Source organism: Zonotrichia leucophrys, chromosome 8 (genome assembly GCF_028769735.1).
Source record: "Zonotrichia leucophrys gambelii isolate GWCS_2022_RI chromosome 8, RI_Zleu_2.0, whole genome shotgun sequence".
NCBI classification, from domain to species: domain Eukaryota; kingdom Metazoa; phylum Chordata; class Aves; order Passeriformes; family Passerellidae; genus Zonotrichia; species Zonotrichia leucophrys.
In genome coordinates, this window is record NC_088178.1 from 23,220,555 (window position 1) to 23,239,217 (window position 18,663).

The 18,663-nt window shown below is 39.4% G+C and overlaps 1 protein-coding gene across 1 annotated transcript in view; it reads right to left on the reverse strand.

Annotated features, from left to right (window-relative positions):
- Window positions 1-4,395: 4,395 nt before the first annotated feature.
- Window positions 4,396-18,663, reverse strand: part of SPATA6 (spermatogenesis associated 6) — a 35,762-nt gene continuing 21,494 nt past the window's right edge. The window contains exons 11-13 of the mRNA XM_064720126.1: window positions 12,090-12,189; window positions 8,471-8,538; window positions 4,396-4,688 (exon numbers count right to left, since the gene is read on the reverse strand). Coding sequence (XP_064576196.1) covers window positions 4,508-4,688; window positions 8,471-8,538; window positions 12,090-12,189 — 349 coding nt within the window. The 3' untranslated portion in view covers window positions 4,396-4,507. The remainder of the gene's footprint in view (window positions 4,689-8,470; window positions 8,539-12,089; window positions 12,190-18,663) is intronic.

Below are 18,663 nucleotides of genomic sequence, written 5' to 3' on the forward strand. Positions count from 1 at the left end.
CTCAGCATCCTGATAATGATCACTCCCATGACCACTGGAGTAATTAACACCATGGCCTTTCCTATGACCCAGAGATTCCACATTACCAGATTTATGCAGCAAGAGACCACTGCTAAAAGGCTGAGAATTTTGCTGCATAGTTCAGTGTTTCAGAAAACATTTCAAGCTTAAAAATTGGGAAGAGCAGAATTATGTACCAAATGATTCCTCACACATGGAGTGGGAAGGCAGAGATTCCTTCCAGCTTTCTCTGACAAACCCATTGCACACCACACAAAACTTTCCACTGTCACATTGCACCCTTTGTTCCAGGGGAGAGGATGAGGATAAATGATGTGAGAGATGTTAACAGTGCTGGCTAGTACACAGAGCAAACAGCACTAAAGCATCAGGATGAAAAACATAATTTATATTTTAAAAAAGATAAAAAAGGTATCATAAGAGCAATCAGTGTGAGGATATGAACCTGGATCATGCAGGAGACAGAAGCTGAGCAAGATACCAACTGCGAAGATTAGCTCCTAAGAGCACATGTAGTAAAGCAGCTCATTATCTTTTCTAGTCCTCTCTGATCAAGATAGAAATCTATTAAATCTGATTAAGATTTGTTTAATAATTGTCTGATTAAAACATAATAAACCTGGGAAAATTAAAATAAAGCTTTTTTAGTAACCTGGAGATGAGATGGGACTTTTCAGCCAGGCTTCCATAAAATAATTTCTTTAACATTCACCTCAGGATCCCAAAGCACTTCACAGTCATTTAATTAAGCTTCAACAGAGCACAAACTCCCCATTTTACAGCTGAGGTAACAATGAGAAGGAGTTTGGAAAGGACTATTTAATACTGAGCCGAGCTAAATGTTCTGTTATTTTACCCCAAAAATAGATTCTGAACATCTCCAGGTAGATTTTTTTCTCCCCTGATAATTTTGGCAGCCTCTGAAGTAAGAGTAAAATTCAAACATGTGATGCACAATCTGAAGAACAGCCCCCATTACTTCCCAAGCTGCTCAGCTTTGGAGCATAAACACTGTTCCCCATCCATCTCACAAAGCTGCTCCTACCTGTTCCCATCACTCCAGCCATCCCCATGCTTCTTACCCTCAGTGGAGCAATTTAAGCTTCTCTTCCTCTAAGTCAAAAACTTAGATAAGGCAAATCATTAAAGAGTTTGACATTTTTGCCTTTAATTCACATCAGGTCAATGGCTTAGTGATTTCCAAAGCAGCTACTGTCAGCCAAGGATGGATTTGCATTTCTTCTGAACACAGGCAGGCAGTTTGTCTAAAGTCAGCCCAAGACCCTAAACTGCACCAAATTATTCATAGGAGAGATGGAAGAGAGCAAGTAGGAAGCAGAGTCTGACTCACTAAACTGAAAGTGATTAAAATATTGCACTGATTGCATCCTGCAAGCATCACTGGATGCTGAACAGCTTTTGGTGAGAACACCCGTGGGTTATAATAACTTGGGGAGGGCAAGAGAGACACAGACTCCACAGAAAAGCACCAATTCACTCCTCATCTGGCCCATTATTGCCAGATTTGAGTAGGCAGCTCTCCTTTAGGAGCTAAAACGACAGGGGTGGAATTATGCCATCCCACTGTCACTGGAACTTTGTGGATGGCAAAAGATAAGGAAGGAGCACAGAAAATGCTATTTAAAGCTCCACTCAGGCACCTAGAAATTTGCATTTGACAGAAGGGATTTAAATTGTATTAGAAGGCAAGGTGCACGAAACAATTAGAGCTTTTTGCTGTGTTGGTTCAGTGCCTGAACCTCCCCTGCCCAGGCTGCAGGGGCAGAACAGCAGCCATGCTCTGAGCTGTGAGTGCAGGCAGGGCCACCTGAGCAAACAGGGAAAGGGAAAATGCTCTGAAAATAAAGTGCCTTGAAGGTATTGGGACAGACCAGAGTAACTTGGGTCCAAAGGCACATTCCAGAGGAAAGTTTTCCATTTACCAAACTGGATTTCCAGCACAGTGCTTGGAAGAGAGCACTCTTTGACCCAGACCCAGGAGAGGAACATCTCCTGCAGCAGCTGATTCAGAGAGACACTGAACACACATCTCCCTCCCAGCTGGAGCAGGGCCAGAGGTACTCAGTCTGTCTGCTCCGTTTGATGTTGTGTTGCAGAAGAAGGCTACACTGAGAATATTCATACTGGTCAAAATTCAATAATGACATTTTTTTCCCCCATCCAGTTTTCACCTTTGCTGAAAAATTTTTAATCTTTGATGAGAACTGAAGGTTGCCATATTACCATATGCTTCCTTTTTTAGCTAGGGAGTCAAATAGATATCCTCCAGCCCTTCCTTGGACCCTTTGAAAGCACCACCTTGCTATTTTATAGTGGCCCCCAACCTTTCTCATCCCCTTGTGTATTCAGTTCATGGCAAATTGTGTCCTTCATCAAACACACAGAAAAACCCCACAACAACCCCTCAGCATTCAGGCCTTCTCACACAGTGAACAAACAGGACTGAAATCTGCTGGATTGCTGGGGAGGGAAAAATCAAAGAGGTTTTCTATGCCAGGGAGCCAGATCAGGCCAAAGGGGAGCAGCCAATCTTCAGAAGACTAACTTTTACTCAGCTGTGACACTGGGGAGGGAATGCACAAAGAATATTGAATGAAAACTGCAGGATGCCAGGAGAACACTGCATCTTATGGCTCAAACACATAGAGGAAACTGCAAAACCCTTCAGGATTCAACAGATTAATTTTACACCAAAAGCTTGGAAAGTATTTCTCAGAATCTGCCCCACCTATTTAGGATCTACTTCAATACAGCTACTCCTCTGAGCAGGAAGAAAACTATTCCTTTGTGGCCAAACATGGGGTCAGGAGAGGGCAGTGAACACCAGACCTGGCAGCACAACCCTCCATGGCCTCCATGCCTTCAAGGACACAGCTTGGGCAAGTTCTACTTTTCCCTTCTGCAATAAAAAGTGTCCTGGTAGCTCACAGAGTGACTCAGTACTTCTCCATGTCATGAGAGGGTGCCACTAATGCCCTGTGAAAGCACTAATGTGCTAAATGGCAGCAGGGACAGGAAGTTATCAGTGTTAATCCACTTCAACTTGTCCAACAGTTACAAGAAATAGAAATGTCTGTATGTGAGACACTTCCTCTGAGAGTGCCCTTGCCTGAAACAGCAGCACACAGCCCCTCCATGTGCTCTCCCACCAGCGGAATTGCTCACCAACTGCTCTCTCGAATCAATTATGTTGTCTCAGCATTAAAGGAGGGAAGGCAGAATAGACTGACTTTTTGTTTATGTAGGCATGCTGGCAGGTTCCAGTCATATGTTGTGCCATCTGTACTGCTAGCTTTATCCTCTCTCTCATCACAACAGGTAAAATGGCATCGGTGGAGCTGCCTATGTTTGCTCAGAGAGGGAGCTAGCCAGAACAGGCATTTGTTTTTTCCTCATTCTGGGGGGAAGCAGGAGATGGACACTCTTGCCCTTTTAAAACATTCAGCTTTTCAAAGGATGGGCAATTTGCCCTGGTCTGCTAATGTGGGATCTGCTCAGTGCAAGGCTGAAAAGGTTCCATCCCTGGGGAAAGCATCGAACTGCTGATGAACATTTGGTGGCCTTTAGCAAAAACGAAGTGATTGCTGCCAACGGGATCCCAGCAGACCAGGAAGGACAGGCTCCAAATTAGGTGGGATTGTGATGCAGGAATTTCAGGAGGCCTGTACAGAATACAAGGAGCTTGCTGACTAGCTCTGGTCTTTCTCCCTGCACAGTTCTTTCTTATTCATATTTTTAAAATGACAAGTGTATTGGCAAATGTCATGGCTGCGTTTAGGAGAATGTGGAAACTTTCAAATGCAAAGGCTGTGTGAGGATGACCTTTCATCTCACACAAAGGCTGCTGGGCTCGGTGGCTTTCTTTTAAAATCTCACAGTATTAGAAGACTTGTGACTAAAGGTGCTCAAAATTACTTCAAATCCATGCCTATGGGTCCTACAGTACCAAAGTTTGGGCCATTCTCCAAAATTATTCAAAGGCAATTGTCTGGAAAACAATTCTCTTTGTCCTAGGTGGGTCACTTTTAAACCAACACTCACATTCACTTTCCCCTTTGGGTCCCCCCTCTGCCCACCAGGACATATTGCTTCTTCAACCAATTCTGTTAAAGTTGCTAAACAGATTTAGATATTTAATGAGAACTGGCTGCAGCTAAAACCTGAGTTGATGTTACACAGGAATGTCCAGCAGATATTTTAGTCTTCAAATGACTCTATGCTCAGAGTCTCAAAGAAGCAACACCATCTTGCTTAATTGTAGAGCGGATTTTTTTGTTAGGGATTATTGTTTCTTTTTCTGGGAATGAAATGTAATTATTTCCTTTTTAAGCCCAGGCAAAATCCCCATTTCTCCAAAACCCTGCCTACCCATAAGACAGCTTAAAAAATAGAGTACAAATATTGTTGTATAAAAATAGGTTTAGTTTCAAATACTATATACTATGCATTTTCAGGTGAGTTACTTTCAGGAATGTGTTTTGTGATCTGAAACAGCACCAGCAGTTTTTTCATACATCTCTCTATATATTTTTGCAAGACTCTCCTCCAAGATTGCTCTGTGAGGCTTCTCTTTGTACACAGCTGCAGGACCAGGCCAACGTTCACCACTATCCAAGAGAACAGGAGTGTTCTGCTGCACTGGAGAACTGTCAGAGGAAAGAAGATAAGAAACAATGATCAAAGCAAGATATGGAAGAGGGATCAGTGGCACAAAACCAGCAGAAATACCAATGTAGAGCTGCTGAGCATGGATTACCTTCCACAAACCAAATAAAAACTGCACTGCAGCTACTTTTAAGAAATGGGAACTACCCACATCCCCCCCAATGTTATTCACTCACACAAATCCTCCCCCACTTATCTGAGTACACTTTGTAATGCCCCCAAATAGAATTACTTTTCAGAGAACCTGCAGTAATTTTGCTGTATTTTTGCAGGCTCTGTGACTAGGCAAGAGCAACACAGTAGGACTTTTGTGTCCTTTGAAGGTGAAATTGTAACCACAAGCAGCTATTTCAATATGAAGACAATCTATCAGGGAGATATTAAATTACTGTGGTTGCAGCTGTAAAGTGCCCTATTGGAAGCATCATGGATTAAGTTTTCTACCAACTACATTTTGATATAGTGGCAATCCAGGGTTCCTTCCCCTCCCCATCTTCTGTGTCACTGTTTTAATACTAAACACAAATACAGGCTCATCTTTCAGTTGCTTTGAGAAATTATTCCTGAGATCTATGAAGTGAAATTTATACTCTGAAAATCATTACAAAACACTGACAAGTCTGAGTAGTTTATATCTCAACATCATGACTATCTGCTTCCTCTTGACACTTTCCAAACAAAGGTTTGTGTCATATAATTAAATGAGCAATTTCCCTGTAATAAAGCATGAAACAAGAAGCTCAAAAATTACCAGAAAAAATTACAACTGAGATGACATTTTTCACATCTGCTCAGAGATTTAGGCACTTAAGACACTTAAAAATTAGGACTGAGTTATCTTCAGCTTTTGCAAATGTTCTCTGGGAAATGAAACTGGAAATGTGAAGTTTAAGGTGACCATCTTCACTTAGGAAATGGATTACATTTCACAGGGAAGCTTTACAGCTTCTTATATACATGTCATTTATGAATGGTCGTGTCTTCTGCAATCAAACCAGTACTTAAAACTTCATCCTCAAGCTAGTATCAACCAAAATATGACAAAATTGAAAGAAACTTTAGGCCACACCCGAGAATACATGTATTCAGCTGCATCAAAACACAAGGTTTTCATCTGAAGTACAGAAAAGGGGAAGAAGAGGAAGATGTAGGATCAGTTTTCTAAATTCACATCTCTAAGCTTCTACTGTCCCTAAGAAAAAAAACCAAAAACCAAAAAACAAAAAAAAAAAAAAACCAAACAGAAGGAACAACTTTTGCTCAACTTTTGCTTTTAAACTTCTTACATTCAAATATTAGGGTGATGCCAACCTACGCCAAATAAAACAAGACCTCTTGTATGGCTCCAACATTAAAAAGAGAGGAAGGCCACGTTCACACTTATTCAAAAAGGATCCATCATTTAAAGTCAGTCAATGGCATGGAGCAAATTTAAACCTGTTTATCATCCTGAGATAATTGTGCCTCACAGTTTGGACACAAAGAAACCAAACCACCAACCAAAATCAATACAGCAGCTATACAGGCCTGTGTCAAATGCAGACAAGTCAACACCCTGGGGACTCATCAACAACGGCAGTTTCACCTTCTCCTTCCTGCAGTTTGTGGTACCTCACTTCTGATGGAGAATTCTCAGGCCAACAAGCAGAAACAGCACTTGTAACTATACAACAAACAGCTCTGACACTCTTTTCCTTGGAATCCATTTCCAGCAGCAGCTTTGTTCTTTTCCTCTCCTAAAAGCTGAATTTACCTCAAGACACTCAAACCCCAACACTTTAATTGCAGTAAAGACTCAAAAGTCAATGGTAAGTTCTACAAGTTCCTTATTCTGGTACTGAAAAAGTCTTGTAAAAAGGCTTAATTTTCCCTTCTCTTTTTGGAGGGATTGTGTGTTTTCGTGCATTTCCATTAGCCAGCCCCTTGTGCATGAGATACCTGGACAAAGCTACAGCCAAGGTAGGGAAGATTCCCTGTCCTGTCTCAACTGGAAACCAGCTGACAACCTGAGCTAAGCAATCTGGGAATTACACTCACAAATCATATTAACAGCAGGATTTCTGCACGCAACTCCCTGCTCTGAAATACCTGTCATATGCTTTTGTTCCCTCATACATCTCCTTTAAGAGTCCCAGAAGTTCTTTTCTGAGTGAATCATATACTAAATATTTCACAAAACACAGACCTTTTCCTTACTCCCAGTGGTTTTCAATCATCCATCCACTTTACTGCCAGCATTTGGTCGACAGTACCCTGTCCTTCCATGAACTCTGTCTCTGTCCTTGCATCCTGTTTATGAGCACTGTGGCAAGCACTCAGCAATGTGACTGTCCTCAAGGCCTCTATGTCTCACCCCCAGTGCTGCTGGCCTCTAAACCAAGGAGCAGTCCTTTCCCAGCCCAAGTGCCACACTTCATATCCCATCACTTCAGGATTCGGGAGCATTAAGGTTTATTTTCCATTTTTTTTCATGGTCTGCAGTTTCAGCGTAAATCTCAGAGTCCCAAAGCTGCCTCAAAACAAAAACTTGCACTTTCTCTCTCACAAACACATCCTAAACAATTTAATTGCCCCAGCTGTCAGGACAAAGGATAAGGGAGCAGAAAGGCTACACAGAATACAGGAGTGAGCACAGTACAGGAGACACAAATGCAGCAGCAACTTCACAACCATATGGAAGTTGGAGTAATCCCTTGCACAGAGGGGATTACAAATCACAGGGATTTTTAAAGAAGACAGCAAATCAGAAATGAACTTTTTGGAGCTTATAAATTTCAAGAAGAAGTTTGTTATGGTACCCATATTGAAATACCCTCCTTTCAGGTGTATACAGTGGTGATTTGGGGCGCCATTGTTAGAAAACAGTGTGTGATAATTAACTATCAAAATAAAGCCTTTTCTAATGGCAACACCTCTCAAATATAGCTCCTCAGTTCTAGGACTTCTCCCTTAATATAAAGAAAACCAGAAAAGCCATAGGAGCCCAAAAAAGACTTCCAATACTTAGTATCTTTCCTCCAATATGTACTCAAAACATTGTATCAAATGCTGTGTGCATACACATAGAAGATCAGTAATGGTAACTTATACTACAGAAGTAATAAAAATCAATTTCATTGGTATCTTATAAGCAAATTATCAAATTAAACCCTGGTCATGTATGTGAGGAGCACACAGAGTAATTAATGTACAAAAACCAGGTTTATAAGATCTCAGGTTTCCAAGAAAGCTTCTGAAATACAGCATGCTGAATCACTAAACTATACCATATAAATTTGCTGTATTTTTTGGAAAATGCTTTTCTTTTCCAAATATCTGTTTTGCCAAACCCCCCCCCCCCAAAAAAAAGGACAATCCAAAAACTGAGCCTCAAACCATATTACTAAATAAACTTAAATTTATTTTTGCACTCCCATAGTTTTAAAGGAAAAATAACCAAGTGATTATTTTAAGTGACATTTGCCCTCTGGTTGACAAATTCCAGAAATGTCTGCCCAAGAATCATTTTTATAGCCAAGCCCAGTTCCAAAGCTAGTGTTTTATGAAGACTATACTGACACAGTGCCAAAGAACATCAAAGGCACAATTAATTTAACTGTATTTTGCTTTTAGGTGAGAAAGCTTAGTACGAGTAACGCCTCCTGAAACCTCTTCCCTGTGCAATACAGGACAAAGCTCAAAATGGGAAGAGAAATTTGTACCTGAATGTAAGGGGCAATACTGAGTATGATTGTTTTGTCTTGGTCAGAGAAAATCTCCATACCTGCTCCGCAGCTCACTCACAGTTAAGGGCTTATTATCTGTAGGTTCTCTTGTCTGAGGCAAATCATCCTAAAAAAACCCAGAAATCAAATTCTCATTACCTTGGTTTCTGATTACAATGATCTCATTTCAAAAATACTTTCTTTCCATTTAGAGGACTATTAAAGTGCTTACATTTCTTGGGGGAGAAAGGGACAAAGTGTAATGAGCCAAATGCCATTTATGAACACTTTTAATTAAGTTCAGCACAATTCAGCTAATAATTTTCAGGTAATAAACTGGAAAGAATTTCTAGACAGTGTAGTTCTAGAGAACTATGTAGACAGCAAAAGCTTCAATAAACCCCAATAAACACATTGGCAAAATGCTATGAAACCTACTACTTCCTGCTTTTGTGTTCCTTGCAGGAAAGGGGAAAAAACACCTAAAACATATTATGTTATCTATCTCATGTGTTTTACAAGGCAGAAGCATTGCACACATCTCAATTCTTGAATTTCATATCCAAGGTTGAATACATGCTTACTGAACTTTAAAAAATATCTGATACACTTAATGACCCTTCAGCCAGGTATTCTCAGTTGCTAGAATGCAGTTTTACCTTCCAAATGCTATCTAGACATTAATTAACCCAAATTTGCCCTCTTAAGTAAGAAAGAAACAAAACACCCATGTGGAGGGAGCCAGCTGCTCGCCTGAGATGGGATGGTAGAAATTCCAGCACACACAATCATGTTCACTCTACTCTGAAGTGCAAAGACCCTGCTTAAGGGGTGATACTAAGTGATGCTTTCAGCACAAGTCAATTGCTGTAAGGATTACTAAACAAAGTCATCTTTCATGCTATAGGAGAAATAATTGGAAAAAAGACTGCAGTAAAAATAATCACACTTGCTGGCAACACAGAACTGGGAGAAAAGACAATAAATATAGTGGTAGATGGCAATAAGATGCAGAGCAAGCTGAACAGCAGCATATGGATGAGGAAAAACCTGAGAGAATTTATTGTGGTGAAATACAAGGTAATAAGTGTGTTTGTAAACAGGAGAGCTCTCTTCCTTCAGCAGTCACAGACTACAAAGCACTGAAGAGGAAATGGGGTACAGTGATAAATAAAATTCTGCAGCATTTGCCAGAGGCAAATTATGTTCTGGAAAGCAAAAAAAAGATGGAAACATTACAATACTGTCACAATGTCACAGCAGAAGGGTACAGTGGACACCCCAAGGAATCTGCAGCAGGGCTCCAGTCACACTATTTTGCAGAGCAATATGAAAATGAAATTTTGGAAGACACAGCTGTATGCTTCTGGGAATGGTTATTTAGTATTAGGGTCTTTGGAGTGGAACAGAATAAGAGGCACTTTTTAACCTTTCAAAGTTTGAAGAGGATCTAGATTGAAGCCAGAATGTGCTCACCACATTGCCAGTACACTTGCTTTACTACTCCCTCACTTTCAAGATGACCAATTTACCTCAGCCATCTGCTGAGCAACACCACAGCCTCCATTTTGGGCCATGTGGGGAAGCACAACCTATCTTGGTGTATTTTAAAGCACTCACTGCAAGGATATGTTTTTTTTCTTTTTTGATTAGGTCAGCTGCTGTTAGCACAGCTTTCGTGAGCCAGCTCTACACAACTATCTGACACCACAAGACTTCTCTGTAGCATCCTTGCCTTCCTTTTGCTCAGTGGAAGAAAACAAAGTGAGAAAAATGGTCCTCTGCCATCACTGGTTTGATCAGGTGGGTAATTAAATACCATAATAGCTGGATTTTTTTAGGCCAGAAACACAAGGTTTTCCAACAGAAGAGGACACAGTATCATCTCTGTTTATTAATCCCTGTGAGGATTCAGCAAGTGTTTGATTCTGGAAGTGACAAGGTGAACCAAGAGAAAGCCAACAGAAAATATCACAATTCAAGAATTCCACCACAATGTTTGCAGAGTCTTTTTGACTGTATGGAGAGACCATGTAGCCAACCATCCAACTCTCCTTATCATAGTCATGGTTTACTGTATGAGGAAAGCAGTCAAGAACCACTGGAGATGGTTCAGACTGTGCAAGTGTTCATTGCATGTAGGTGTTGGACTATCAGGAAATCCAGTTTGTTATCTTAAGTTAATTGAAACATCAGGGGAGCATTTGACATGATTTTTACCCATTCTGAGTGGCTGAAACACAGAAAAATGTCATGGGAATCCTCTATTTGAGAGGCAGCAGCTCACAAAATCATAACATTCATATAATAACTCAGGGAGGTACAGCATGAACTAGATCAAACAATCTTAGTATGGATGAGACAAGGTTTTTCTGAGTTAAAAACAAAACCCACAACAACTAAGCTAAAAATGAACATTGAACAGAAATGAGAAAATAATCAGATTAAGTGAGAATGAGGTGAGACAATGAGAATGAGGTGAGACAATGAGCTGCCCAATATGGCTAAATCTGGGGACATGAATAAACAAACAAGTAAACAACTACAGAAATAAATAAGGAATTCAGAGTGAAGACAGATGTTCTTCAATCCATCTTGCAGGACTGGATCAAGACCACAAAGATCACTTCTGCCCTGGGTTTCCTGTAGCCAGGGGTGTCCCCCCATCCCAGGTATCTGCATCTGCCCTTGCTGTGGGGAATGTGAGGGGGGACATCAGGGCATCATCTCACACTTTTTATCTCACTCCCACTGAAACAGGGAACTGCAGCTGAGGGGAAAGGTGGACAGCTGGGGACAGCAGCAACCTGAAACTGCACCAAAAGCAGATTTCTGTCAACATTCCATTTTCTAAGAGAGAAACTGAAGCAAAAAAAGTTGTCTTTCTCCACTTTAGGAGACTTATGTCTCTTCTACCCCATCAATAACATTTCTGAGTTAGAATGCCAGAGCTCCTCATCATCCTAAATCATAATCATCATTATCATCATTGAATCATAATCATCTCTCATCCTTACAACCTTTTTATTCTACCTTTCTTTTGCCTCACCTCACACTCAAGATTCTAAATTCTCTGCAGATGAACAATCTTCTTATTCAGCTGGTACAATGCTCTGGCATTTTTTTGAGAAACTGTGTTTCTCAAAATCACAATAGGAAAAAATTTGTCTGTCTAAAACCACACCTCAAAATTTCATCAAAGGTAAAATATTCTGTTCCTGGGTGTAATCTCATTAGATAAAGAGCTCTGTTCATTGAAAGCCAGGTAATTTAGGGAAAAAAAAAAAATCACACATCTGAAGAATAATATTAGCTCTAGAAACAGCTGGATACATGCAGCTGCTGATGTGCAGCTGCACAACATGTTAAGCCTTGATGTTCTACACATCTGTAACATTTTTTGCTTAAATTGGGAGTGGAGAATCAGAATATAAAAAATCCCACACTCCAATATAATTGTTCTCAGTAAGCCATGAGAGGGTTGCCTGTACTACTTCATAAAGGTGAAAGATAAGGAGGCTTCTGAAATCAGTGTGAAGCAGTTGAGCTCACACACCAATCCCATCTTTCTACAATCAAGGCTGTCCCAAAGGACAACATTATAATAAATCCAAGGCACAATTCTCTTTTTCAGCCATTTTGGAGAAGGGAAAAGATTGAGTTTGCAGTCAAACTTACAAATATGAGGCGCTGTCTAGCTCTGTGTGTCCTTAAAATATTTTTCACTCTTTTATGGATCTCATCAATATTTGCTGGTGAAGGCCAACCAGTGCCAAATCTGCAAGAGGAAGAGGAAAAACAAAGTGAAGAAATATTTTCTTGTTGAAAAAGTCTATGATTCAGATTTCTTTTTCCTTTTAATTATGAAGCATGCATTACCTCCTTCTGTTTGGAACACACACAATGTTTCGATTTGATTCTTCTCTGGAGTACAAGTAAAGAAAAGCAGTGCATAAACAGTGCATAAACATAAATAGCCACAACACCAACAGAAGATGAAAAACATAGAAAATGTTGATGATTTTGTAACTTGAGAAATATTTCTGTAATGTTTGTGTGGCCCCTACAGAATAAAAAAGATACACTATTCCCAGTGATCAGGTTTCATTTGCCTCTCTTTAAAGGAAGTGTTGCACACATGAAGTTCTTTTCACTGGAATAAATCAAAAGGAAGGTAACTCAATTGCATGCAAATTGGAAAACACATGGAGTCAAAAACTTGCAATTGCAACCTTTATTTCACAAGAGGAACTGCATTTTAAGTTTTTTTTTTTTATTTTAAAAGCTAGGTAGCTGCTTGGTATAAGTAATTTAAACCAAACAGCAACTTTTGGATTTTACCTTCTTATGTTTTGGATTACTTATTTCCACTTTACTAAAAAGAGCCCTGCTCATTCTTCTCAGAAGCTCATCCTTCTGAGCAAGTTCAGAAACTGACAGAAATTTCATATCAATAATTATTCTCAGTCTCTTAAGGGAGGCAACAAAGATTTTGAGAACATGATTGTTTACATGCCAACTATGTTATTACATTAAAAAATGTATTTTTTTAAAAGAGAGACATCAACAGAAGGAAAGAATAATTGGTGTGAAGCTATGAAATGCTTACTTACACAAGCTCATCACACTGGAAAGGGAGCACCAAATGAAGATTATGCATCTTCATTTCAATGTTGCCCAAGCTCTGAGAGCTTGACTTGGCACCCAGAAAAGCTCCTGATGTGGCACCATGCCAAAGTGAGCACGGGTCACTGGTGAGCTGTGAGCTGGCAGGGCAGGCTCTGCAATCTGAGCCGGGAACAGCAGCAGCACGGAGCTGCAGCAGGAGCACCAGCAACACTGAAGGGCTTTGGTGGCTTCCCAAATTTGATGCAGTGCAGAAACAGCATGACTGTGAGGGCTGAGATTCCACAGTTTGCCAGCTTTTCTGCCCTCCTCTCTCCCAGCTATCACATTCCCTGCATTATCCAGTCTATCACACTCAAATCCCCAGTCTGATCATGCCTGGCTCAGTTCACCTTCACCAAACCTCCAGAAATTTCAATACAGCCAAGGAACTGCTCAGCTCCTTTCAAAAAGAACAAACCAAGTACACAGAGAAAGTTTCAGTGCAAAACAAGCAGACTGGCAATGTAAAAATTAATGGAAGCAGGATCCCCGAAGTGGGAAGTGACAGATTATCTTGAAGGTTGCAGGCAGGGCATAGAGTTCTTTGCAATCTTTTGGATCATTCCTTTTATTACCAGAGACAGAGACTGAAATATAACTAGAAAGTGACCAGTTTTCTGCTTTTGAGTAATCTTCTTGTATGCTCTTTTATCTAAGCAACTCATTTGGATTCACTTATTGTTGTTTGTATGTCCAAAATATCTCTCTCTTTGTTCTAAACAGCACCAGTATTTTCAGCTTATTTATGAGTTTCTTTAAATCAATTCACCTACTTGAAAATGCTTCTATTTTTCTTCAGGAAAGGGTGCCAAGAAATGACACAATATTGGAAGTATATAACATATAATCTATATGGGGATGTTTCTAATGATTTTATTGTTATTTATCCTTGGATCACTACAAGCAGCAATTTTCACCAAGCTGACTACAGAATTCAAATGACTGTCCTGAGAATTTTACAATTAATTCCAAACCCAAGAGCATGTATGGCAAATTCATGCTGTGCAATTGTTTTGCACACTAGAATCCAGCAATCTGTTGCACTAAAAGATTTCACCTAATTTCTTATAAAAGAAAGTAAAATGGCTTGAGAATTTTGTTAGGAGAGAAAAGCACTGCCTTTAAAGAAACAGAAGTGTGAGTCCCTTAAGCAGAGGGGAATGTTCATTTTCCTAATGCAGTCAAACCCCATTTGATGTACTGCATTACAATGCATGTGCTCTATCACCTGTGTTATGAAAAAACCCCCCACATTTTCTTTTTTTAAAGGAAGAGAGGTAAGGGAAAGGGTCTGCAGTGATGCTATCATCTAATGGCTTCCCATTAGAATTTACAACATTTACTGATATTAAAGGACCTCTGAAATGCATGTTTAAAAATCTGCATCCTAGATGCAGTAAGAGTGAGTCATTTCCCACTTGACAAATAAAAGATAGAGCCATGAAGTCATGGCATTTTCCCTTATTTATACAGCAGCTGCTGTTCTTCCAGCACTCAGGTGGCTTGCTCTGAGAAGTTGGAATAGATTGCCTTTGGGAAATAAATTTTATGAAATTCGTATGTAAGACTTCAGGTCATTGTTATTAATCGTAAATTTACAAATATCCTTGGAGATAAATGTATTTACTTTTGGGGAAAAAAAAGAAAACCCAGCTTGCTATTGTATTCAGTTAGAAAATACATGGCTATGTCTGCAGGAAGAAGATTTAAGTACTTAATTCGAGAACTATTAAATTCTTTCTCCAGGTGATTTTATGGATCAGTCCACTAGTGTGCGCTGTGGTATAACAAATGTCGGCTCCTCACCCAAACCCCCAAACTTCATTTACCAAAAAAAAAAAAAAAAAAAAAAAAAAAAAAAAAAAAAAAAAAAAAAAAAAAAAAAAGAAAAAAATCAAAACCTTAAGTGTGATTAAAAATGGTATCAGCTTCTTTTTAATTAGCTTTTCTAGTATTTTATTGCCTAATTTTAGCAACAACTATCGGGTCTAATCCACGTTTAAAGAATACTGTTAATATTTGCCAACTGAAATGCAACTTTAATAAAATCATGCCTGAAATGCAAACTAAAATAAAATCATGCCTGAAACACAACAACTATAATGTGAAGTGAAACCTTTTTATGATATTCTAACTCTCCTATTGGAAATAATTTATAAAACAGGTTTTATTGCACAGCTTCTAGGACTATAAATACAGGGATTCCATTTGCCCAAAATCACCAATAACAACCCTTTAAAATCACCAGCTACTTATTTATGTGATTAAGGTATCACTATCATACTGCAGCGTTCAAAGGAAAGTCATTTCATTTCAATGACTGTTTGTCCTGATAAACGAAATAAACTCCTACAGCTGTATTCTTTGTCATACTTTCAATTTTCCCTGGGACTTGCAAACATTCTGCAGTTACATCAGTTTAAATTGTTTATTGATTCCAATAGATTGTATAAACACTTTGGAAATATAGCTCAGTGACCTAGAAAAAGCCAGATCAATCAAAGAACTTTTCAAGATTAATTTCAAAGATGTTGTGTTGAGTCTGATCAAGGAAACAGAACCATTTTCCCTTGTAATGTGACTAAAAGGCATTTATTTTCTTTTATGAGATAAGGATTTTTTTAAGGTCATACAGACAACATCTACCTTGATGAAAAAAAAAGAAGAAGCCAAACAGACAGTGTAGATTTTGTGCTAAAGACTATTTTCATGTATAATTTTATCCGTTAGGATGAAACACTCCATTAGAAATGCAAACAGGATACATCCACCCATGTACTCTACTCAAACAGCAGCTTGCAAACTTGAGAGCTGTAATAAATAGGAATTTTTAAATGTCAGACAATCCAATCATCCACTTGCACATAGCAAAAACATTAATATCACATTTCAGCAGGAGATGTTAATACATTTCACATCAGCAGAATTAATGCCAGAACCTTGTGCAGAGTATTTGCTGTGGCTCTCGTGACCCCTTCCCCCACCACAGCACTCCCCTGCCTTGGGAACAATTCTGTGCATGTGGCCTCCACGAGAATTCATCAGCTTCAAAGACACAGTCCTCATGCTGAGCAAAGCCACATACAAGGACAAACCATCACAGGACAGAAATCAATGAAGTCCTGTAATACCAGATTCACAACTGCAGAGAACACTGCTGTAATTGGGGGGAAGAGGGAGTAAGAACACTTAAAGCTGAGTATAACCTGAAAAAAACCACAACCTGCAAGAATTTACACATGGAACAGGAGAGAGCCTCAACAAAACCAAAAATATTTAACCCACCCCATGTATTTTATATCTATGCAGGTATTTACTCAGCATTCATAGCAGGGAAGGACATTGCTTTACTCTCATTTTAGAGACATGAGGAGGTAATTCAGCAGGATGGACCTGCTCTGCAGTGCATGCTGCTCTGTAAGGAGGCACAACAGAAAAGCTGGGCTACACTTCAGGGTTTTCCTGGTCTATTTAGTCAAGGACACAATTTGGTTAGCTTCTTTTTTAAAAGTGAAAGGCTATGATGCAGCCCTGAAGTGTTTTAGAGGCTCTGTTTGTACATAGAAGCCTGAATTGTAATGAAGTTACACCAACACAAACCCCCTCCATTCTCACAATGCTGGAACTGGGGGAGGGTGGCTGCTTTCACAGTGGCAGGATATTACTACAAAGCAAGAACAACCACACACAGACAGGGCCTTAAATCAAGAGCACAGATGCCTAAATATTTGGAAGCAGAAGCTGACAGCTTAACTGTGCACCAATTTGCCCTCCCTCTTCAGCAGGACATGAAAAAAAAGGTAAAATTTCTCATGCTTTCTACGTAGCTTCTCTTACTTTCAAATCCCTGTTTATAGATGGGCCTTGAAGCACTTGAGACACATTCAGTGTTGAGTTCTGAAATTAGTAAATGCTTTTTTCCCCCCTCCTTTCCATATCCAGCCCTTACAACTGCGGTAATATACATCATGTAAAAAGTGAAACTTAATGGCAGCCAGCTTCCGAAATTTCAATGAAAGTCAATACTCCAGCTGAGCAGTTGCTCCCAAAAGGTTGAAGTCATTGTGGTACTAAATCATTAGTTTGTCACAAATTGGCTGCACCTCCTTATGCTCTTTGCAAGATTTTCCATTACCTTCTATCTTCTCTGAATTTATTAATTTATACACAAAATGGCTCTGACAGCAATCAATTTCAGATTTACTTACTGCTGCAGCAAAATCAACCAATGAAGATGACAAATAGTACAGATTTTGGTCAAAAATATGAAACAAGGCTTAGGTATTGCTCACTTTCATCAAATCTAGTATGAAATAAATGATATTCAAGTGCTGATTCCAGAAGTTAATATTTAAAGAATGCAAAAGAAGTAAACTTTCCCAAGAGATGAGACTGATAAACCCCAAACCTTCCTACCAAAGAAAATTCCAAAAATCAGAAATAACGACTTTTAAATGGCTAGAAACAGACAGGAAATCAAGGTGCAGCCTCTCCTGAGAGCAAGCTTTTTCCTAAGAAGTCTGTAATATTTTTCAGTGTTCTACTTTTTAGCAGGAGATCTCAAAACTTAAAACATATGCTCTCACAGAAGCAAACCCTGCCTCAGGATGCATGCCAGTCTCTAAAATATCAGGTGAACCACCTGTTTCTGGTTTTTGCTGTGCAATAAAATAACCCTCAAGATCCTGGGATGATTGTTTTCAAGATCACTGAAGCTAAAAATTCTGGTAACTGATGTTTTCAAGGACTTCACATAGGATTTAATATTTCATTAATATCTATTAGTATCTGTCATTATATCTATCATTACCAGTATCTAACTTCATGCTGTTATTTCCCCTAGTACTAGGAAAATGAGAATATAAAAAGATGGTAGTAAAACAATACAGGAATATTACAGAAGGGCATCTGATCCAGACACTTAACCTCTGTCTCACTTCAAAGAGAACTTAGGTTTTTGTTAAATTTTATAGCAGGTAAGATCACATTTCAGCAGCATAACCAGGAGAAGATGAAAAAAGCTATCGAACTGCACTTCAATCTGGAAACAAAAGTAGAAGCATGCTATTTCCAGAGCAGGAAAAAGACTCCTTTGATCCCAAATGCACAAGAAGTAGCTTTGCCTCTCACATAACAGAAATAGTCAAATACTCCCATGATTGTTGTAGTCTCTTGAGGAAAGGATTTTTCTTGTGCCAGCACACAGCTCTGTTCAAAGGACTTTTTGACCTTATGGAATCCATCTCACTATTTCTCCTTTTCTTTCTGACAGGTACTTTGCTGCAGGTTTCAGTGCTGCAAGGAAGGCTTAGCTTGTAAGTCCCCAAGAAAAACCCCATTTTCTAGGAGTGTGTGGGGATGTCTGTGCACCATGAAAGCAAGGAATGGATTCCAGCTTTGCTTTCCTGAAGCAGCACTGAAAGGACAGAGTGTGAATACTCCAGGATGCTCAGGATGCTCCTCTCTGCACAACCAACCAAACAACTGCCTTGGCACACTGTGGGGCAGGAACTCGAGGGTCTGTGAGTGCCACTGGTCTGAACAGAAACTGCAATGAAACCCCACAGAATCATGGAATAGTGAG